At 41.4% G+C, this 24,329-nt stretch overlaps 1 protein-coding gene across 1 annotated transcript; it reads left to right on the plus strand.

Annotated features, from left to right (window-relative positions):
- The first annotated feature begins 1,178 nt into the window (after positions 1-1,178).
- Positions 1,179-23,357, plus strand: ISY1 (ISY1 splicing factor homolog). Its single transcript, XM_065407614.1, has 11 exons — positions 1,179-1,302; positions 2,407-2,429; positions 4,106-4,157; positions 7,350-7,415; positions 7,960-8,002; positions 9,139-9,251; positions 11,860-11,977; positions 13,665-13,787; positions 17,904-18,013; positions 19,991-20,077; positions 22,468-23,357. Exons 1-11 carry the CDS (start codon positions 1,300-1,302, stop codon positions 22,573-22,575), a joined length of 846 nt encoding a protein of 281 aa, XP_065263686.1. The 5' UTR covers positions 1,179-1,299; the 3' UTR covers positions 22,576-23,357.
- The last annotated feature ends 972 nt before the right edge of the window (positions 23,358-24,329 follow it).

Raw genomic sequence — 24,329 nt, forward strand, 5'->3', positions numbered from 1 at the left:
TCCATCATATTATCCTTTTGACCCTGTCTCGGGGATGGGTCAGCATGTTCCTTATCTGCGTGGAATGTACCTGTTTATATCTCTAGTGTCCAGTACCTTTTAGGTATGTGTGTTTTTGCAACATCAGCCCTCTCCTTGCCAGACTATGAGCAGGGCCTGCCTCTTGCTCACAGCTTAACTTTGCTTTATGTTAACAAAGTCTTGACCATTACTTTAGTTCAGGCCTTAGGCCTCATACCAGGCCTCTGATACAAGGGTTTATGTTTCAGGGCCTCATCTTACTACATCTGGTTGGGGCCTCTGGGCACCAGTGTAATAGTAAATTAATGTGGTTGCATAATAACAATATTGGTTTTATAGATGAAGGCATAATTTGGCCTATAGACAAGTATTACTGGAGAATATGTGCAAGATGAAGAGAACCCTATTTGACCACCAGAGTTCATGGGGCTGGCAATTAACGAAAGAGTTTGTTTACATGCAAATAAAGGACATGTGCTATGGAATCCGACAGATTCACTGAACACAGAAACCCACGATACTAGTTTCTTAGTCATTTTAAAAAATAGAACTCTCCAAGTATTTATTAGATTATGAGAAACTGTTCTGGTGCGAAGGGTTTTGCACTCCTCTACTATTGAGAAGGCCGGATAACAAAGTTAATGTGCGGGGGGCCAACAAAGAATATTTGTAATTGCCTGTGCCTAGTGGAGGATTTAGACCCAGATCCTCATTAGGCACCTAAATCCCTCTGAGGACCTGGGCCTTAGTGCTGGGGAAAGGTGGCAGGTGGCTGCGCTGCAGCCTGAAGTCATCTGGCCCTAAAGCAGGTGCAGCACAAGACCCTCCGCCGGGGTGGGAAAGTCTAAAGCTTAACGCACCGTAGAGCCCACCCCCATTCCGCAGATTTACTGCGCCTGCGCCTTCAAGCATTCCGCAAGGGAGGTGAGCGCTTCATGCGCATGCTCCTCTGAGCACCACACACTACACTTGCGCGAAGACAGCTTGCGCAAGCGCCAAAGTATGAGCACGGGGTGCAGAGCCGGAAGTGTCGCTACGGCAAGATCCAGCGAGCGGCTGGGACTAGGCTGGAGGGGAAGTTCCGTTTCCGATGTGGCTCACTTTACGCTCTGTAGCCAACTTCCTGCTTCTGCCGCCTCCTCAATCTTCTTCCGGGGCATTGGCGGCTGGCGCTGACCTCTGATCTGTCCCGCCGAGGCGTCGCTTCCTGTTGTCCGCGCGTGGGAAGCGGCCGGTGAAGAAGGTGCCACTTGCGGGGCCCGTGAGGCAGCGGGGATCATGGTGAGTGACGGGCTGCGTCAGCGCCGCGGGCCCCGCAGCCAGCTCCGCCCACGGTCTTGCTGGGACCCCCCCGCACCCTAGGGATCCCCACGGCCCCCTCTCCACACAGGCCGCCCCCGCCCGGCTCCCCGCGGCCCCCTCCACCAGGCAGGCCTTGGCCTTCTCTAGAGACGGCTCCGCCCCGCTTCCCCGGTTGTGTTGTGCCGGCCCCGCGCGCCCACGTTCCTCTCAGCTGTGTCTGGGGCGATGGCGTTCGCACAGTGACTAGCTCCGGCTCGCAAGGAGGGGGGGCCGGGGCTGCTGCTGTGATTTGTGTTGTGGTAGAGCCTTGGACCCTAGGCATGGGCCCAGACCCTTGTGTTCGGCGCTGTACAAACGTTCTTCCCCGGCAGCATGGAGTTTATATAGGCTGTGTGCCCTCTCACGGTCCCACAGTGTTCATTGCCTGCCCTTTGCTAGCAGCTCCCAGGACACGTGTGGGCTTCCCGGAAAATCCAGTTTGTTCACCCTCTTCTTGAAGCAGCGTCACATTATTTCCCTGTGCTCCTTTGCCTGTCGGTCTGGCCATCTGTTCTCTGGTCTTACACTTAGATTGTAACATCTTTTGGAGAGGGACTGTGTTTTCTGAGTTTGTACAGTGCACAGTGAGGTCCTGTAAAAAGTAACAGAGGGTCCTGTGGCACCTTTAAGACTAACAGAAGTATTGGGAGCATAAGCTTTCGTGGGTAAGAACCTCACTTCTTCAGTCTTGCATCTGAAGAAGTGAGGTTCTTACCCACGAAAGCTTATGCTCCCAATACTTCTGTTAGTCTTAAAGGTGCCACAGGACCCTCTGTTGCTTTTTACAGGTTCAGACTAACACGGCTACCTCTCTGATACAGTGAGGTCCTGGTCTATCCTAGGTGCAACAATAATATACATAAGTGTTAAGGCCTGAGATGGGGGCTGGGGGAGGTGTTAGTTTGAGATTTTGAACAAAGCTGGGCACTTTGTTCCTATTTTCATTATTTGCAAGCGTTTACTAGTTCTAGTCATTTTTGTGCCAGACTGACTGAATTTTGAAGTATTAGTTAGCATGTTAATCTGTTTCTCTTTTTTCTTTAGGCTCGAAATGCAGAAAAGGCTATGTAAGTACAGCTCTGAACTTGGTTATGTTGATTGTCATTCAAAGTGTCTGTCACAGTGCACTTCCTATTGGTATTTGTTGCTTATCATCTTGGTAACTGAACACTTAGATGTGTTATTTAGCTAATAAATTCTGTCAGCATGTACAGCGCTTCCAGCTCCTGCTTACAGTCTAAATTAAGTACTTGTTTTTATTTCAAAGTAATAGTATATATATGCAAATGACTCTTTCATATATGTATTTTGATGCACGAACAGGACTGATGATCTGCTCCATGCTTGAAAGGCAATGGCATTCCATCCACACTGACTTAAATTCAAGGAGCCCTGGTTAATACACAGTCATATTACATGTTAAACGTACCTGTAAAGTATCATTTGTGATGGCATTCGAAGTATCAGGACTTCTGTAATGCTCCCCCCCTACTTAATCAATTGCGTGTTATGGCAATTATGGACATTACAAGATGAGAAATCATAAACCAGTGGTGCTGTTTAGCCTCTGGATTCTAGAAGTGTTACTAAAGTTAGATGTCAGATGCAGGTGTGTGGTAGCGCTTTTAGTGGTCCTTACTGGAACAGCTATGTTGTCGTTTTGGCTGGGCAGAGGTGAACACGCAAGATTAATATTGAGCATTCAGGAGGTGAGCCCTTGGTTTGAAGTATTTGCTTGCATTATCATGGCACCTGTGTCTCTTATCTGTCAAGTTGTCTTCAGCACTGTAAACGTGAATTGATTACAGAATTGCAAACCCCCATTGGAGATGTATGCTAAAATATTATGAATCAATGTGGTATGTCAACCCAAGACTAGAAACTTTAATCTACTGAATATTGGATGATCGGCATTTCATAGTGCATACAACAGAGATGTTGCGCAAAGTACTTTGTCCTGTGAGAGTTTCTTAGCTCATTGCAAAGCGAGGAAAGCGTTTTGTTCTTGGGTTTTTAATTTACCAGAAACTAACGTAGAAATAGCCTGAAGTTTCACTGCCTTGCAACCAAGGCTTGATTCAGTCCCTCACTCCCATAATGGGAGAACTGCAGCATTATTATGCCCTGTACCCTTAGGAGCTGTTTCATCTGTCTCAAGCAATCGTGTCCTCTTTAGCTCACTAGAGGAGCACAGTCTGAAGTACCTTGCAGTCCTCTTGGCTAGAGTCAGGGGTGCTGTAACTTTGGTTATTGGGGACAATGGAGGGATGGGTTTTTGAAGAACCCCTTGGCAGTGGTGGTGGGAGAGATACTTGAAGAAATTTTTGACATACCTATTTTTAAAATAAACAAGCTATGTATATTAATCAGCCACAGAATGTAAATGGACTCTACCTGAGCTGTTGAGAAATGTTTCTTTAAAATTAACAAGCTTGATATCCTTGTCTCCCTGCCCCCCCCCAGCAGGCTGTTGGTACTTCTAATACTAAACTCCACAAAATTCATGGCTGGGTGACTGCACTGGTAACTGGTGTTGACTACTTTGACTGGTGGCTTCTTCAGTGTTGGAATGTTCTTAATGGAAACAGTAGCTATCATTTTCTTTTTTGAAAGCCTATATATAATATAGGTGTATCCATGCAAAACTTAACCAGTTAAGTTCTTTGAAAACCTTGGTTTAGAAGATCACTGCTGTTAGAATGAAGAGGTTTAAAAGTAAACTAATTTCCTTTCTTCCTTTCAGGACCGCATTGGCGAGATTTCGCCAAGCTCAGCTTGAGGAAGGAAAAGTTAAGGTAGGCTGGAGAAAAATAGGTCTTCTATGTTATTTTTAAATAAATCACCAAGCAATTAGTCCTCACCTATCGGCACATAATGCAAAGCCACATGCAGTGCTGCTTCAACAACTGCGAGCAGAGGGAATGTGACACATGTAATTGCTGCACAAGGGCTAGGTGTTGGTCACCAGGAAAGGGGCTTAAATTGAGAGAAGCTCTGGAAAGCAGTCTGGCAACAAAACTCACAAGTAACAGTTATTGCTGGGGAAGGGCTGAAAAAACTGTGCTGGAGAGGCATACAGTGGACCATGCTTAAATAGTCTATATGGCCAAGCCAAGTTGGCATTTCACAGTATAAGCAATATGCCTTGATATTGGAAGAATAACAAGGAGATACAAGCAAGGTAATTCAGAAGGCAATTCTAAAAATATAAATGTAGTGATAAGAGATTTCCTTCTGCTAACTGGCTGTACATTCATTGTCATTGGTTTTGATCATGGGCTTTGTTTGGCTTCTTTCCCAACTAGCTCAGGAGAGCTAGAAAAGCCCTTTTATAATCTTTTCACTTTTAGCGACCACTAAGCATTCCACTTCCAGGGCTATTCCGAACTCGGGGCTTGCACATGACACAGCATGCTGTGCCATTATTCAGCCATGTGGTGTCTCCTATCACATCTATGCTTAAATTTAACCATGCACCCTAGGAGAAACTTTTAACCCTCAAATCAAGTTAGATTCGCACATGACTTGAAAAATAGGTGATGCCAGTGGCTTTATATTGTGTAAAACCACTGGTCAAAAGGTTGGATTCTGAAACTAAAAAAGAACCCATAATCTTAGGCCCTGATTCTTAACTGACTCCACAGGTGAAGCCATGCATTGACTTCACTGGAGCTCTGTGTGGGTGCAGGAGTCCACCCTCTTCAGGTGAATTGCAGGATCAGGTCAATGGAATGATTTGGATCAATGTTTATTTCTCAAAATGAGGAAAAGTTTCTTGTTTGGAGTAAGTTTTTTAGAAGGACACACAACCTACTCTAAAGGGCTTTGTTCTGAGTTATAATTTTGCATCTTTTCCCTAGAGCTGACACATTTATAAACTCTAGGGGGACAATATAGAGCAGTGGTTCTCAAACTGCGAGTCGCGACCCCATTTTAATGGGGTCTCCAGGGCTGGCTTAGACTTGCTGGGGCCCAGGGCCAAAGCCCAAGCCCTAGGGCTTCAGCCGTGGGTGTCGGGGCTAAGGTTACAGGCGCCTGGGGCTGAAGCCCTTGGGCTTCGGCCCTCTGGCCTGGGGCAGTAGGGCTTTGGGTTTGCTCCCCACCCCCAGGGCAGTGGGGCTTGGGTGGGCTCAGGCTTCGGTCCCCCCTCCTGGGATCCTGTAGTAATTTTTGTTGTCAGAAGAGAGTTGCGGTGCAATGAAGTTTGAGAACCCCTGATATAGAGTAATGTAGTAGGAAACAGTGGCTATTGCAGGTAAAACTTCGAACAGGTGGCTTTTCAGGAGTTTCCCAGAGGAAGGGATGATGTGGGGTTGGGGGACACACACTAATTGGGAGGCTGTTCCAAACATAAGGGGAGACATAAATTATGTGAAAATAAGGCCTGGAAGGAGCGTAAGAAGTGGGAGTAAGAGAGCTGTAGGGGCAAATATGTAAGTAGGGAGACTTAAAGGTGAGGAATACTATGAACGTATGTATGGAATAACAAGTTAATGGAAGGATGCAAACAAAGGTGGTGAAGTGGCTAGTGGCAGGAAAGGGAAATGATTTTTGTAGCAGCTTTTTGAATGAACTGGAAGGGTCAGAGGCCATGGAGTTGGAAGCTGTAGTTGTTAATGCAGAAAACTAGAGCATGGACTGGAATATTAGCAGCAGCAATAGAAAGGAAGGGATAAACTTTATAGATGTGCAGAGAAGCAATGGAATCTACCTGTGGACTAGATGTGGGCAGAGGAGTCAAAAGTGATACTACGCTTGAGCCACACTGACTGGAGCATTGCTGGTGATGAAGAATGGAGAGAATAGGGTTTGGAGAATGGAGGGAAAAGGGTTTGAATGGAAGATGACAGGCTCTATTTTGTACATGCTGGGCTTGAATTGGTGGCTGTGTTCAGTGGTTAAATAGAATTTCTTTCATCAGGGCTGTTATATGAAATCTTTAAAAATGGGATGGGAACAGAGGAAACTCGAGTAAGGAGGCATGAGTGGCTGATTTGCCTGGGACTAATCCAGGAACAAGTAGGCCATGTTACACTCAGAGCATGAAATATCAGTTGCTTTGGGAACAGGTCAAGCTTCAGTATTAGGTGGTTTGAAGCTTTATCCTCACTTAAAGTCGTTCCGGTTAACGTTGTTTCGTTCTTACATTGCTGATCAATTAGGGAACATGCTCGTTTAAAGTTGTGTAATGCTCCCTTCTAACGTCATTTGGCAGCCGCCTGCTTTGTCTACTGCTTGCAGTTCAGCTTTCCCTCCCGCCACTGCCATGTGCTGCTCCTGCCCTCTGCCTTGGAGCTGCTCCCCGAGACTCCTGCTTGCTGCGCGGGGGGGAGGGAAGATAGAGGGGGGCTAATGTCAGGGCTCCCCTGCTCCTGCACCCCGCTTACCCCATCTTCCATAGAGCAGGGGGGACACACCAGGGCGCTTGCAGCAGCTATGGTCTCAGCAAGCTGATCTAATTAACAAGGCAGTGTACTTAAAGGGGAAATGCGCATATCTCCTTCCATTCCTGCTGCCTTGTAGAGTGAGAGAGTTAACCCTTGAGTGCTCAGCCAATTGCTAGTTCATCATTTAGCAGTAAGGGAAATATCCCACCCTCTGACTCCTCCACCTCAACCAAGCTTCACAATCATCATCACTGTGTACCAGTATTAAATTGTTTGTTTAAAACTTATACTCTGTGTGTGTGTGTATGTATGTGTGTATATATATGTATATGTATGTGTGTGTGTGTGTGTGTATATATATATATATATATATATATATATATATATATATATATATATATATATATATATATATATAATATAAAAATAGTCTTTTTGTCTGATGAAAAAAATTTCCCTGGAACCTAACCCCTTCATTTACATTACTTCTTATGGGGAAATTGGATTCGCTTAACATCATTTTGCTTAAAGTCGCATTTTCCAGGAACATAACTACAACGTTAAGTAAGGAGTTACTGTACATGTCTTTCTCCCAAACAGGAACGAAGACCTTTTCTTGCATCAGAATGTAATGAGTTGCCTAAAGCTGAGAAATGGAGACGTCAGGTATGCATCGCATATATAGTCAGTGAACATCAGGCTTTTCTAATTCTGTAGAGGATGGACTGATAAATAATCAAATTAGGAAATATGCATAATTTTAACAAAATACTTATACAATTAAAATTAATGAGGTAATTGTACTGAACACTGAACTAAGTCTAATATTTCTTTGCTGCTAGAATTGTTCTCCTTAGCTTGTGTGTAAACAGTTAAATTAAGAATTGACCGAGGTCTGAGCTAAAATAGTGTGTGTCATATTTTAACCATAATGACCAGAAAGTTAAAGGATAGACTGCAGGTTATTGTTAGCACAAAGGTGCAAATGCCTGAACAAAAAGGAGTCATGGATGATGCATTTCCCAGTATGGATACTTCTTCATTCATTATAAATAGTGTTTGTGCCCAAATTAAACTTTTATTAACATCTTACTGATATTTCAAATATGAGTTCTCTTAAGCATGTAGAATGGTTTAACAGTTGAAACTACCCTGACTTCTGACTCATCAAGAAAAACTAATTTCTGTGTAATTGTTTTTATTTAAATAGATTATTGGAGAAATTTCCAAGAAAGTGGCACAGATTCAAAATGGTGAGCATCTTTTAATTGCAGTTGACTTGTGTGAAACTTTGGTTCCAGTGTCAGTTAACTCACTGCTGCAATTTACCTGGCTATAAAGTCATATTGGCTGCTGTTTTTAAGTTGTGGATCGGTCTCAAAATAGCACTGCTGGACAGCGGTCCTGGTGACTATTTTAATGCTCAATATCTGCCACTAGAGCTAGAAGCAACTCCACCTCTTCAGTGGGGCATAGCAATTGTTTCTAGCAATAATGGTTTGATGTTAAAACTGCATCATTCTGTTTGCCCTCTTACCTCCTTCCCTCACATCAATTCTGACCTGCTTTTAGTGGATGCTTTTAAGGCTATCTATGGCTAGACCTAATTGTTAAAGTGTTGTGTTGTTTTGCTTAACTCTTACACTTTTTTCAATATTTGTTGGTAAATATTTACCTTTAAAAATTCACAAATTAAAAATCTTTATTGCCCCTGGAATTATCTGCACTAGGAAACCTGAGAGGCTATGTGAACTGCTGTTATGAACAGTTCTTGTTTCTGCTTTCATGAAGAGCTACAATAGCCCAATTAAATAAGGGAGAAAAGTCCAATATTTTATCCTAACTGTGCTGTTGAAGCTTGTCTTAAGGTTTCATTAATTTAGTTTAGTGAAACTATTGACGTTTAGGTGTCAGTATTCAACTACAAATATTGAAGAAAATTAAGTTAAATGACACCTGGGCATTATACACTTCATGACATGCCAGGACTAAAAATGGATAGGCCAGTGCTTTTAGGAATAATGTACTCTTAAGTACTGGTCATGGACCAGTGAGCAGTCACTTTTCATCCCCATTTAAGATTTTGCTTCCTGGCAAAGTGGATAAAAATGAGTTTCCTATAGAAAAAAATATAGGAGGGTCAGTACCTGGTCCAAGGAGGGGCACTGTGTCTTTCTCTCCAAGCAGGGGCAGCGTGCTCAAGTTAAGTCTTTTGAGCCCCCAAACTGCTCGTTATGAGGCAAGACCTCTGGTTAAAGCAAGAAAAGTGCTGGACCTCCAACCAGAGTTTGGGGAGTATTCCCCATAGAGGAACAGAGAGAAATGAGTCTTTCTGAAGTGGTTAATATACAGTCTCTGTAAGAACTTCTTGATTTGTTTTATCTTGAAGCTGGTTTAGGTGAATTCAGAATTCGAGACTTGAATGATGAAATTAACAAACTCCTAAGAGAGAAGGGGCACTGGGAGGTCCGGATAAAGGAGCTGGGAGGTCCTGATTACGCAGTAAGTATAAAACAACTGTGTTGGCAAACAGCATCTCTGCAGTTAACTATGAATGGCTAGCAAAGTGAAAGCCCATCAACCCAAGACTAGAAACTTTAATCTACTGAATATTGGATGACCGGTGTTTCATAGTGCGTACAACAGAGATGTATTAAACACACTTGGTTATTTTTTTCCTAGTGGCTGGTATTTCAATGATCAACAAATCTTGTTCAGCCTCTAAACATGCTGAATGGCATGTTAGATCAAATAGTGATGTCTTATCTTTCTCTCCCTCTCTTGGTTCTGAAAATGACTATTTGATGACTTTCTTTCAGCCTTAGGGTCTTGTTAAGATAAGGCTATTAGTACTTTTTGTTCAGAATCCGAAGAGACACACAAACTCTACCTGCCATTTTCTGTGGTTCCACTGTCCTGTATTACATGTCAGTGTGTAAAGGTGTTTAGCAGAGAGTAAATGGCTCTGACTGATCATGAAATAATGAAATACTTGACTTTTGACATTCAGGTCTCTGACACAAAACATCTCATGATGAAAAATCAAAATGTAATTTGTAGGGCTGTCAATTAATAGCAGTTAACTCACGCGACTTTAATTGTGATTAACCGCAGTTTAGTCGCACTGTTTAACAATAGAATACCAGTTGAAATTTATTAAATATTTTGGATGTTTTTCTACTTTTTTAAATATATTGATTTCAATTACAACACAGTATATGAAGTTGACACTGTTCATTTTATATTAGTATTTTTTATTACAAATATTTGCACTGTAAAAATGATAAACAAAAGAAATAGTATTTTTCAAGTCACCTCATTCAAGTACTGTAGTGCATTCTCTTTATTGTGAAAGTGCAACTTACAAATGTAGGGTTTTTTTGTTACATAACTGAACTCAAAAACAAAACAATGTAAAACTTTAGTGCCTACAAGGCCACTCAGTCCTACACTCCTGTGCAGCCAGTCGCTAAGAGACACAAGTTTGTTTACATTTACAGGAAATAATGCTGCCCACTTCTTATTTACAATGTCACCAGAAAGTGAGAACAGGCATTCACATGGCACTTTTGTAGCTGGCGTTGCAAGGTATTTACATGCCAGATATGCTAAACATTCATATGCCCCTTCATGCTTCGGCCACCATTCCAGAGGACATGCTTCTATGCTGCTGATGCTCGTTTAAAAAAAAAAAAAAAAAAAAAAAGTGTTAATTAAATTAGTGACTGAACTCCTTGGGGGAAAATTGTATGTCTCCTGCTGTTTTACCTGCATTCTGCCATATATTTCATGTTATAGCAGTCTCGGATGATGATCCAGCACATGTTTCTCGTTTTAAGAACAGTTTCACAGCAGATTTGACAAAACAAAAAGAAGGTACCAATGTGAGATTTCTAAAGATAGCTACAGCACTCAAACCAAGGTTTAAGAATCTGAAATGCCTTCCAAAATCTGAGCGGGTCAAGGTGTGGAACATGCTTCCAAAAGTCTTAAAAGACCAACATTCTGATGCAGAAACTACAGAACCTGAACCACCAAAAAGAAAATCAACTTTCTGCAGGCAGCATCTGACTGAAATGATGAAAATGAAGATACGTCAGTCCGCACTGCTTTGGATCATTATCGAGCAGAACCGTCATCAGCATGGATGCATGTCCTCTGGAATGGTGGTTGAAACATGAAGGGACATATGAATCTTTAGCGCATCTGTCACTAAATATCTTGCAACGCCGGCTATAACAGTGCCATGCAAACACCTGTTCTCACTTTCAGGTGACATTGTAAACAAGAAGCAGGCAGCATTATCTCCTGCAAATGTAAACAAACTTGTTTGTCTGAGCAATTGGCTGAACAAGAAATAGGACTGAGTGGACTTATAGGCTCTAAAGTTTTACATTGATTTTTTTTTAATGCAATTATTTTTTGTACATCTATGTTTGTAAGTTGAACTTTCATGATGAGATTGTATTACAGTACTTGTATTAGGTGAATTAAAAATACTATTTATTTTGTTTTTTACAGTGCAAATATTTGTAATCAAAAATAAATATAAAGTGAGCACTGTACACTTTGTATTCTGTGTTGTAAGTAAAATCAATATATTTGGAAATGTAGAAAACATAAAAAAATATTTAAATAAATGATATTCTGTTATGGTTTAACAGTGCCGTTAATCACAATTAATTTTTTTAATTGCTTGACAGTTCTAGTAATTTGTGCTGATTTATCAGGCCCGTCTATTAAAAGTTGGACTCATAAGGATCACATAGGGAGCCAGATAGTAAACTTCTGTGTATGGCATTTTAATCCCATCTTGTTCCTCTACTGTAAAATCCAGCATGTGGGGTGACAAGGTGGGTCTGCCGTGGGTCAGAGTACTCCATGCTTTGCATAGTCCTTCTAACTGCTTGGCACTCAGTAAAAGGACATTTTCTCTTTTGAAAAATAAAAAGATTGTCTTAGTGGGCTGCTACTCCTGAATCATCTGACATAAATAGAGAGCAGTTTTTTAGCCTAGTAAACCAGAGCATGGGTAATGCTAATTAACATGGGGAAAGAAAAATGACCGTGGACAGGAGCAATGATTTTTTTATCTACTTTATTTTTAAAGAGAGTTGGTCCTAAAATGCTAGATCATGAAGGAAAGGAAGTTCCAGGAAACAGGGGTTACAAATATTTTGGAGCTGCTAAAGATTTACCGGGTGTCAGAGAGCTCTTTGAAAAGGAACGTAAGTAACTTTAGCTACTTTTCAGAATTATTCGTTATTTCTGTATTGATGGGTGACTATCACAGATGTGAAGTTTCCCCTTCTTCAGAATTGTGACTTTTTCAGCCAGGATAACATCAGAGTAATTTCTCTAGCATCTCTCCTGTCATACAAAATGTGTCATCTGAAATGTAGGGTGAATCCTAGGGAAGGAGGTGGGGAAAAGAATCTTTGTGTACATATCAGTCTAGTCAAACATTTACCACAGTATAACTAAGTCATCATCCATTAAAAGCTCTTTCCTTGACTGAGAAGAAACCCATTTATTTACATGCCTATCTTTCACAGCCATGATTATCTTGAATGGAATTAGATAAAATTGTTTTTCTGCACTCCCAAAGCTCAAATATTTTATATTTATTCAGTGACTGTTTCAAACAAGGGCAGGATGATAAAAGGGGAAATTGTGTGTCTTCTCTTCCCTTCCTTGTTTTAAATTCATGCTCCACCTCCTGTATTTAGTATGAAGTAGGGACCACACTACTTTTCTAAGAGAGGATGACATGCCTGTAAGCTCATAAAACTAACCTTTGGTTAAAACTATTTGATGTTGTCCTGTTAAAATGACTCTGCCTGTGTTCAGCCCTCCACTACAAGTTTCATATTGACTAAATCTTCATGAAAAATTGCTTCTTGTATTCACTGTAATGCTTAAGAACGCTAACTAATTTTGTAGTCAAAGGAAAAGGTAAATATCCTATAGAAAAAGTTTTTTCTTTATTTGTATGAGTTGGATTTAATCTATCTTGTGAACTAGATATACCATTGATCAGTAACAGTATAGCAGTCTATATATAGTTTCTGATTAATGGCCTATTTAATCTTCTATCTCAGTCATTTATTTTTCTTAAGAGGCAGGTGATCAATGGATATCTCCTGTAATGTGGACCTATTGACCCTTTGGCTGGTCCTAGCCAATCTTATGTATAAATATTGCATAATTTGGTCAAGAGGCACTTGGGCCTAAAACCCCAAATGGAACCATTTTTAAACTTTTTCCTCAGGAAGCCTTGCTCCAGAATCTCATTGGGTATGTCTACGCTGCAATAAAACATCCACAGCTGGCCTGTCTCAGCTGACTTGGGCTCGCAGCATTCAAGCTACAGGGCTATAGTGTAGAGGTTTGAGCTTGGGCTGAAGCACAGGCTCTGGGATCCTCCCCCATGCAGGGTCCCAGAGTGTGCTCTCCAGCCTGAGCCTCTACACTGCAATTTTGTAGCCCCACAGCCCGAGCCTGTGTGTCTGAGTCAGCTGACATGGGCCAGCTGCAGTTGTTTCATTGCAGTGTAGACATAGCCACAGAGGGCCATGTGGGATTTCCCTATCCACTTTTAGATATTGTCATCCACAGCTGAAGTAGGGTTTGTAGAATTCAAAGAAAAACTACTTTCTAGGAGCACTGGTTGGCAGCATGAAGCTGGCATCAACCTAAAGAAAATTGCCAGAAAGTGGAAACTGATGGGAATGTGAGGGGTTAGGATGATGGTCAGAAATCACACAGTCTGAATGCAAATTAATCTGCCTTGCTAGACAAATGGTACAGGGTTGATGTGATCCATGAGGGCAGGACCAGCTGTTAAGTTTAGTAGAATGTCACTTTTTTTTTTTTTGGGGTGGTTGAAAGTGTGATGGTCACTTATTCCTTCAGCCCTCCCTCCTCCAAGGAAGACTCGAGCTGAGCTTATGAAGGCTATTGATGCGGAGTATTACGGCTACAGGGATGAAGATGATGGTGTCTTGGAGCCATTGGAACAGGAACATGAAAAGAAAGGTATGTGAGATCAAAAAGTCCTATATAAACGGGGTGCAGTTTCATTTAAGGCTGTTTCTGGTGTCCCCAGCTTGTTACATGTAACCATCTCCAAGTTGCATGTTACTAGAGCAGAAGGGGTTTTTTTTTTTTTTTTTTTTTTTTTTTTTTTTTTTGCCTTTACTCTTTAAAATGGTACTTCACTTCCTTTTCTTCTGGTTTGTAGATCTTCATTGTACATAGTTCTACCTACAGTGAGTAAGCAGTACTCCTACCTTTGATAGTTTTTTAACTTAGTGTACTGTAAAGCTCTTTGATAGGAATATTTTTGTTGTCCCATTTAACTACTATGCTTCCATTTAAAATAAAAGGATAGGCAAGGGAAGTGGGCATCTTCCTGTCACTCTTTCTGGATGTCTCTTGCTGAAATCTCAATGTAAAACTTTATTCAGCAACCTTCGACTTAGTTCTATAAAAATCAAATTCAGGAAAACTAGCATATTTTCATTTAAAGAGGGGATGCAATCTCTCTCATTCCTCTATCTGCTTCCAAACAAAAGTATAAAGCTGCAAGGACTAATTTTTGTTGGAAGCCAGCTGGTTTACACCTTTCCACTGAAGCCAGTGGGTGTTGGATATCTAGGTACTATACCAGGTACTGCCACTAACAGGCTTTGGGCACGTTAGCCTCTCTGTACCTCTGTTCCTTGCCTGTAAAATGAAGATACCAGTTTCCCTGCTTTTGTGTAGCACTTTAAGGTCCCCTGGAAAAGGGCTATACTTAGCCCTGATTGCTAGTATTGCTATGGTGGGGCATACATGAATTCAGTAGAACATCTTGCACACAAAAAAAAAAGTCCATTGGAATGTAACCTAAACTTAGCATTTAGAAATGTGCATTGGTAAAACTGGTTAAGTTATTTATTGATCCTAAATGGTTTGCTGTATAAAGGAGTAGAAACCATTTGTGTGATTTACCATCTGACTCCAGTTAGCCTAAGCATACTCCAAACTGTTATGTTTGTAATCACAAGGATACAGGGGAAACTAATAATTTTAATTCATATAGTATGGAAGGAATGAGTCTAAAGGGAATTAGATGAGCCACAGAGGAAATAGCCGAGCTGCTGTAATTGATTATAGGGGGAAGCTCTATAAATAGTTATGAAATACTGCCTTTCACCTAGTTTTTCTCCCCAGTATGACATCAATATTTATGGGGAAAACATTAGGTTGACTTGAGTTAGCTCATCTGCATAGCAACCAGTAAAAGTCTCAGGTTCTACCTTCTTGAATTTAATACCTGTGTCATTCTAGTTGTAGACTTGATATTATTCCATTGACTTCGTCCCTTTCTGGTTTAGTTCAGTCTCTTTTGAATACATAGAGACAAATCTGCATTATATACTTCAGGTGAGTCAGATGATGATGATGTCAGAGCCACAGGTTATGCACTCAACCTTTTTTCAAGTCCCTTACAACAGACTTTTCTTTCATGGCTTTTCCCCCCTTGTTTCTAACTTCAGGCTTGTTTTTCCTGCAGAGCTGTTCTTTTTGGCTAGCCACTCTGTGACCTGATCTTACCATAAATGCTAATCCAGGCTGTGTACTCATCAACTTGCATATGTTTTGCTGCAGCTAGAAGGAGCAAACATTCAGTTGTAATATGTTTGAGCAGGCCCCATGTGTTGCACAGTACACAGCACCTGAATTCAGCTGCAAAGCCAGGTCCTCTTTCACTACCTGCAATTTCAGTAACACAGGAATGCTGAAAGCTGTGCAGTAGGGAGAGGTATATAGGAAACCATGTTAAAAGAGAGCCTCTAAAGACTGCAGGCTGCTGCCTAGCTTCCTACTTACTACAGGATCTAGTGCTAGTGCCTCAAATCAGAGTCTTGCTGCAAACCTGGGGTCGGAGCATAATTTGGCTTTCTCCTGGGTAGAATGTGGAGGGACAGAAGTAGGTAAGAATAGATCAAGCTGATCTAAGGGAGAGGGTGATGATCCAGCAGTGGTTGGAGTGGTGAGAGGAGCAGGGTGCTGGGCGCACAAGAGGAGTGGGTAAAGGCAGCAGTAATGGCATGGGACTGGGCTGCCATTGACCATGGGATAGAAGCATTTGGCAGGAATGGGATTGGATCCTTTGTGGAGGGAATAGTGGGAGAGCACAGTGGAAGGAGTGGGTCAGACTCTTGTAGGGATATGAGAGTAGCAACAGTTTGAGTGTTGTGGGATGGAGCCTAAAGTGGGTGGAAGGTAGCAATAGGTGGGAACAGGGAGGGTCTGGGAGCTCAAATACATAGGAAGGAGTGAAGCATTAAAGTGAAAACAAGATCTGAGCATATAGGGGCTACTGCAAACATTAAAAACTTCTAGTGTTTTATCTTGGCATCATTGGTTACAGACAGGAGTGGCAGTATACTAGATTCACGTGACTGCCTAAGAAACTTTCTCCCCAAGTGACACTGTGCCATTTGTAATAAATGGAGATGCTCAAGCCCTTTGGTTTGAATGCGGGGAGGCAGGGAATTTAATTGGTTCATGTAAGGTGGAATTTGTTGGCCTCCGGAGCATGCTGTAAGGAGTATATGTTTTCTCTAGCATCTTTTGATTGGGTGGAGGTTCAGGGTTATGGGGTCCCATGAAGAAGGTGGTTATTTTGGTGGGCAATTCATTGGAGTTTGGGAAAATAATATTTTGGATTTTTAACCTGTGTGTGCGTGTTTCAAAAGCCTGTGTAAGCTCCTAGAATTGTCGGGATGGGTGCTTCAGATATACTGGGAGAAAAAAAAATGTGACGGACTGCCCCAAAGTAGTAGCACATGACATCTTTATTTTTCTATTAAAAAAATCAAAAAAAGGTCACCAGTTATGTGAGACATCATCCAGGCTCTCTTATGGTCTGCTCATGTGAGATATAGAATTTAAAGGTTATACACTACTTGAACTTTCCTAATTAGCAATAGCTTTCTTTTTCACTACTTATGCTATCACATAGCAGAACAACTATATGATTGTGGTCAGTTTTTCCTCCTGTAGTTTTGTTTCTTTACATGAATAAAGAGGGGCTAGTAATTCCCCAGTTGCTGTCAAAGATGAAAAATTGCTGCTTTCTGGGTATTGTAACTCTAACTGCATGATAAGAAAGCTATTAGCAAATCTCTGTGGGCTTTTTAGAGACATTGCTGTCTTCTTTGCTAGGAGACTGACTAACCTTGAATGGTTGAGATGGGCTGTCATTGCATACGTTGGTAGTCCTTGCAGGATATTTGCAGGCTCATTTGAGATAGATGTGGACCCTAACGTGAAGGCCGCAATATCAGGTAAAGGCATGAAGAAAAGAGGAGTGAAGCAATGTTCACACTACTTGTAACTTGAAGTAGCACTGCTACTGTTATAGTTAAGGGTGTATTAGCATTTGCAGTACCCCAGGTATAGTAGCCCAACAGCGGTTATCCACATCATAAAGTCTCTACAACCAATTCCAGTTACCTTTTAAAAAAAAAAAAAAAAGTACACTTCATTTGGCATGGATTATAAAATGGAGAAAATAAAAATAAGTCAAAGAGAACATGGTTTAACCATGTAGTAATTACTCAAGTAAGAGACATTTTGTATTTGACAGTCTTATGGTACATTAACTGCCATCAAGCAGCCTGTTTTCGTGTGCCTGCTTGCACTATAAATATAGCTGTGGTATGGAATCCATTTAGAACAATGTTCCCTGGATCTGGTTACAACACAATTATAGTGTGGAGTTTGGGCCATTAACCATGTTCTGTAACCAGTCTAACAACTTGGTCACGTCCAAGGTTTAGCCTGGTTACAGTGCAGTTCACACTAAGTGTGACTTTGTCTCCCTCTGGTGGATAACTACCTTTACTTGTTTTGGGTCTTCCTCTGCCTTTGAACTAATGGACCTAATCCTTTGCTCAATCAGCAGAAGCTCATGCTTTTTAGATGGAGGTCCCAAGTTCAATCCCTGTGGATCTAACCAGGAGCATTGTTACAAGTGCGTGGTAAAAGTCTGTATACAAGCGCTCAGAAGAATTAGCGTCCGCTCTAGAACTGACTTTCTTGTCTGACATTGCTTTTAAACCTAGTTATGTAGTATCACCACTTTATTTTTCCAACCAGTCATAGCAGAAGCAGTGGAAAAATGGAAAGTAGAGAGAGAGGCACGACTTGCGGGAGGTGACAAGGAGGAGGAAGAGGAGGAAATAAACATCTATGCCGTCGATGATGAGGTACCCCAGTGAATAAGAGACTGAAGTCTTGATAGCAATTAATGTTAGCCGGGATAGCATGAGTATCCTTTAGATGTCTTCAGCATTAATTACTTGGAAGCAGAGTGGCCGCTTTGTTCTGAGGAGAATTTTACTACCCTCTGTATTCTCTGCATGAGTAGGGCCCTACCAAATTCATGGTCCATTTCGGTCAATTTCACTGTCACAGGATTTTAAAAATCGTAATTTTTGATTATCTGAAATCTGAAATTTCACTGTGTTGTAATTGTAGGGGTCCTTCCCCAAAAAGGAGTTGGGGGTGGTGGTGTTGCAAGGTTATTGTAGGGGCGATGTACTGCTACCCTTACTTTTGCGCTGCTGCTGGCAGTGGCACAGCTTTCAGAGCTGGAGAGCCACTGCCAGCAGCAGCACAGAAGTAAGGGTGGCATGATATTGTATTGCCACCCTTACTTCTGCTCTGTTGCCTGCAAAGCTGGGCCCTTAGTCAGCAGCTGCTACTCTCCAGCCACCTAGCTCTGAAGGAAGCAGTGCAGAAATAAGAGTGGCATGGTATGATATTGCCACCCTTACTTCTGCACTGCTGCTGGCGGGGCGCTGCCCTCGGAGCTGGGCACCCGGCCAACAGCTGCCACTCTCTGGATGCACAGCTCTGAAGGCAGCGAAGAAGTAAGGGTGGCAATACAGCAACCTGCCTAAAATAACCTTATGATCCCCCTGCAACTCCCTTTTGGGTCAGAACCCGCAATTTGAGAAACGTTGGTCTCCCCCATGAAATCTGTATAGTATAGGGTAAAAGCACACAAGACCAGATTTCACAGTGCATTTTTCATGGCTGTGAATTTGTTAGGGCCCTATGCATGAGTGTTTGTGGTTGATAAAAATTAACACTAGAATGGGGCTTTTGATTCTAAGTCCTGCTTAGAGTGAGACCAAAGTCAGCAGCCTGGGAAGGCTTTTTCCTGTGGTTGGAATGAAAACCAAGTAAGAAGACTAATTTTGAGTTTTTATTTGTGGGGGATATTGACGTAGATGGCATTTGAGACTCTGAATCTCTCGAAAGGTTTTTCTTATCAGTACAGATACAACAGTGTGCAATATGTAGAATATTTAGTGTCTAAAGTTGAACTTAAGTTGTTTTGTGTACAGTAGAACTTCACTTATTCACACTTTGATGTACTACAAAACCATCCTCCAGCTTTGCTCTTCTGTGAAGCACAGATTAGCAAGTTTCTGCTGGTGTTAACGAGCAGGGGTACTGCTGTGACATCACGCTTCCTGCAGAGCAATGGGGGGAGTGCATGTCACTCCTAACCCTATCCCACTCTCACTGAGACCCTGAGATAGGGCTACTTCTGTCTCCTATTCCTGGGAGGTCAGCAGCATTGCAGAAGCATGTTCTTATTGCTTGCACGCAGCTCTGCTGGGCCTGTCATAGGAACTAGTCTAGCTGACAAAGTTTGCCTTGCTGTTTCCCCACCACCTTGCTCTATCTATATCTATGCTATCTCCCATGGCTACATTGAGCCCAGCTGTGGGGAGTGAGGAGGGTGGTGGTGCCAGCTCTTGAGCAACCACTCGACAGAAAAATGGCATGGCTGTCTCTGTAAAGGCCCCGATCCCCTGCCTGAGTTAACTAGTTTCTCTGCACTGCCCCAGCTGAGAAATGTGGGAAAAGTAAGAAAGTGGCCCCACATCCATACATCAGCAGCACAAGGGATGGCACCTGGTACAGAGGAAAGTAAGCAACTCTGTTTTAGGACTTTAAGTAGCAGGGTCAGGGTGGTGTGATACTTCCCTATTGCTGCGTGGAGTGCAGTGTCTTCTGCAGTGGTCATGCTCCCAGCACTTTGTGGTTCGCAAGCCTCATTAATTTGCCTTGGGTTTGCCTCCACTACTGCAGATCAGTGAGGTTTAGCTGTAGTGACCTGTTGATGGAAACTGCAAAATAAGCTTGTGTAAACTTCTTTAATTTTGTAGTCTGATGAGGAAAGCGGCAAAGAAAAAGAAGGCGAAGAAGGCCAGCAGAAATTTATTGCCCATGTTCCAGTGCCATCACAACAAGAGGTAAGAAATAACGGGGAGACAAAGGCACATGGGACATTCACAGGCTATTACAATGCAGGACCTAAATAATGGCAGGCATCCTATAGAAAGTGTTTCCTACTAGGGGGCAGATCTCCTGGGTTCTTTTCCTGAATATTCTCGCTGTGGAAATCACTTAAGTTCTTCACTTCCATTTACCCATCTTTGAAATGGGGATGTTTACCTTCCAGGAGTGTTATGAGACATAACGTTTGTAGTTTCAAATGCTTTCATCTGAGAGTCTCAAATGTTTTGTAAAGTAGTGTGCAAATAAGAATATACATTATGATGGGTTACTCGAAAGATAGCCCTGGTTTGCTACCAATAACTTTCTAAGTTTTTGTGTTTGGAGTTTTAGCATCTGGCTTTTTTTCTTGTTCACTTTTAATGCCTCTGTTTTTGATTGCTTTGTTTGTTTGTTTAGGGAATCAAGTGACCATTCTTAAAAATAGCCTTGGTTAGATGAGCCTGAAATCAGTCACTCTTTTTCTGTTCACTTTTGAAACTGTTCTAGGGTACAACTTAGCTTAATTTTATCAATTTGCCTGAAACAACTCTTGAGACTTCTCACCTAGTTTGTTTACCTAGCACTAGATGTGCCTCTGCCTCTCACAGATACCCCATAATGCTTGGCACCGGAGCCGCAGAGGAAAGAAAGGACAACAGTAATGTATCCATATGAAGCGGTTGATACATACAGTATTAATCTATGCTAAAATGAGATGGCAAAATTATAGGGGAGAGAAATGCTGCAGACTGAATAGCAGTACTGTTGATTCAGTGAGCACAGCACTGTGAGGAACAGTCAGAACAGGGTATCTGATGCTGAACTACTGTTGATGATGTAGGCAAGGGGAATTCTAGGGGGATTCCAGTTGTAAAGCAGAAAAGTTGTCTCTTGGGTAAATATATGCAAGTGTTAATGGACCAGACCCTTTTCCGTTGTCAGTGTTACTCATTGGAATATAATAATCTATTTCTAATGACTAAATCATCCATTTCTTATTTTAATGAGGTTTGCCTATTGCAGCCTAGAGCTGAAGAGAGAGTTATTTTTAATCAAAATCAGTGTGGATATCATTTATAATGGTGTTCATCCTCTGGAATTTGAATGAACTTTTTAAAGGTCATGTACTAGGTACAGTCTCATTCAGACAAATATGTAATATTTTTTAATAGGAATAACATTTATTTTGCAGTGTACTGTGAATAAGAATTATGTGGATTTGAAAAGGAATGAGGAGCGTATTTTAATTTAGCTTGTGATGTTTGTATAGAAATGCCATTTTACATTAATTATGCTTTGAACCTCTTATGATGTAAAGGTTCCTGAAAAAGGCATGATCAATAACAAGGCCTTATCCTAAAGATTTAAATCAGTGTAGCTGCAATTCCACTTCTTATTTTGTATTCATTGTGGTCATATTTGACTTTCAGAGAGAACAATTAGAGAGAGGGGGAAAAATAAATGACAACACTGATTGTAAAAACAAGTGGAATTGCACCTATTGATTTATATCCTTAGGACAAATGTAGAACTTGTTAATTATTTTCTCCTTGGCAACCTTTTAAATAACGGAAAATCCATATTTTTTACATGCAGTTGGAATTTCTGCACAAAACTTTTGAAATACTAGAGTTTGGTTCAGACCAAAACCCAGGATCTGAACTTTCTCATGTGCTGGAAGTTCAGATCCAGACTTTGTGGCTAAGGGCTGTCTCTTTCTAAAAAAAATTGTTGCATGTGTTTGAGCATATAGAGTTCAAGTGAGGATGTTTAATCCTGTAATTGTGTCGGGAACATAGTGATGATTTTATTAAGACTGCAACATATGCAGGCAGTTTTCTTTGATTAAAAAAACAACAAACTAGTCTTGTTTTCTAGACTTTGAAATGAAGAGTAAACAGTGCAAATTAATTAACCTATTGTGGTATGGATTTAGCCTACTTTTAGAGCGGTCATGTTTGTGCATCCAAATCTCATTGCAAAGCCCTGTAATGGGAAAATGACTCACTTGAATTATTTTATCCAATCGGGGTTCTGAGCAGAACATCATATCCAAAATAATGGAAAATGAGTTAGTCCACAGAAGGCTTTTAAATACTAATGTGCAGTAGCAGAGCTGTAAAGTCCTCAGTCTCTTCCATTCCAATGATGGCCTTTGCTGACCAACATTATTTTTTAGCTGAACATTGGGAGCAATATGAATACTATTGCTGCTTCTGTCCCTGTGTAGTACCACTTTCTGATAAAAGGCCAACTTCTTCCAGCCTTCAGAGACTGCTTTCTTTTCTGCCTGATCTAGAATCTCTGGGTATTAGTGATTGAATTGTGAATAGTGAATGAATGATTTTATATTTTGTATTTACAGATTGAGGAAGCTCTTGTCCGGAGAAAGAAGATGGAACTTCTCCAGAAGTATGCCAGTGAAACTCTCATGGCACAAAGTGAAGACGCTAAAAGACTCCTAGGGTTGTAGTGTCTCACCACTTAGTGGCATGTTTTTTTTATTTTTTACAATCCATCCTGACAGCAATTACTTTGATCCCCTAAATATAGACTCATCAGCAACTGTGTTAGTCTTTCCTAATGCTAAGACTAAAAGGTGATCCTCCTGCCTACTCCATATAGGTTTGTCCTCTCATCTATCTCCACCCTAAGGAATGTATTTATTGTCCCTCAGTCTCAAAAAATGACCAACAAAAATAAGTTGGCCTCCTTCATGTTTTCAGTACTATTTTTTTTTCCCTAGCTTCCATTTATTTCCCCTACTTCCCTGTTTTCCCTTTCTCTAGTGGTCACTTCCATAGCGACCACTCTTGAATAGAAAAGCAAACCAAAGAGTTTCCTTCTGAAGCCAGAGGAGATGCCCTAGGAGTGACGTGGCTGGCAAATACTTTTCATTCCTCCACATTCTGACTATTAATTCTACCGTCCTATGGTGACCTCTAGATGGAGGTCTGCTAATTCTAAACTATTAGGATAGCCTATAACCTGTTAGTCTGAGATGGAGTTTGAAGACCGTTTCCATGACTATTTCATAAATTTCAGAAAAATCACTCAAACTCTGAAGAAGTAAACTCTCATTTATCTGCCCAAGCGATGCAGTTTTCTTGTAGTCTGTCTAAAACTCTTTTCCTGTTCTGATTCATGACTGTTCCCGGATGGATTGCTAGAGTGCTGGATATTTCAGCAATTATTGTAATTACTTTTTCACCTTTGTAATAAGTTACTCAGATCTTTTTAGTAAAGCATTTTATACAAACTAATTTTTTTCTATATTGTTTTCAGTCTGACTCAAAATAATGTGTTTTCTCCTTACTATAAACAGAGATGGAAAGTCATAAGATCCTTTAGCCAGAGGGCTGTTAACTCTCTCATCACCAGCTGCTTTTGGCTGCTGTAGCACATAAGAGGCAATCTCTGAGGTACCCAAGCTATGTAGTTTTAATAACTTATGAAACCTGAATATCTTAGTGTACAGGAATGAATGGAGACTAACTGGAAGTCACTCCTGTTCACAGACCATAGTCTGTGAGAAATGTAGCGTTCAACAAACAGGCAGATTCTGTGCTAGCTAAAGTTCCCAGGCAGTCTTAAAATGTAGACCCTGTGTATTGCATTGCGGTAATCCAGTCTGAAGGTGGCAAAGGTATGGATTCCTGTGATGAGGTCTGTATCTTGTCTAGTATCGATGTTTTAAAAAAAATAAAAGCACTCAAGGCCACTACCACTATTTCTGGACCTACAAGAAGAGTAGAGAATCTGACAACACCTAAATTGGAAACCTGAGTAACAAATACGTATCTCCCTCAATCAAAGGAGTTGATAATACTACCACAATTTCTTGAGTCTTTTCCCTAGCTAGCCAGCATAAGATCAGTCTTTTTTGGGCAGAGTGTTTGCCATCTTGACCAAGATCAGAGTTCAGATTAGGGCAGCCACTGTGGCAATGGCCATCAGCTGTTACCCTACAGGTCCATTGAAACAAATGTAAAGCTGGGTGTGACCTGCATATTGAAAGCCCCTCAGCCTGTACCACTTCACTAACTTTCTTGGCACCCTCTCGTGTTGAACAGGATGATTGACAGAAACCTACTGTACCTGCTTAAGAGAGCCCTTGGAACAGATGAGCAATTGCTCAATGCTGTCCTCTGGATCCTCTGAAAATGGAGCTCTTCAAACAGGGACTGCAGCTTTTCAACACCATCTTGTGCTCAGTGACCGTAAAGG

This window comes from Emys orbicularis, chromosome 7, assembly GCF_028017835.1.
Source record: "Emys orbicularis isolate rEmyOrb1 chromosome 7, rEmyOrb1.hap1, whole genome shotgun sequence".
In the NCBI taxonomy this organism is placed as follows: domain Eukaryota; kingdom Metazoa; phylum Chordata; order Testudines; family Emydidae; genus Emys; species Emys orbicularis.

Excerpts from the sequence above, each read along its gene's own strand:
- ISY1 (XM_065407614.1), top strand. Across the intron at positions 7,416-7,959 it reads CTGAGAAATGGAGACGTCAG|ATTATTGGAGAAATTTCCAA; the intron begins GTATGCATCGCA and ends TTATTTAAATAG. Across the intron at positions 13,788-17,903 it reads ACAGGAACATGAAAAGAAAG|TCATAGCAGAAGCAGTGGAA; the intron begins GTATGTGAGATC and ends TTTTCCAACCAG.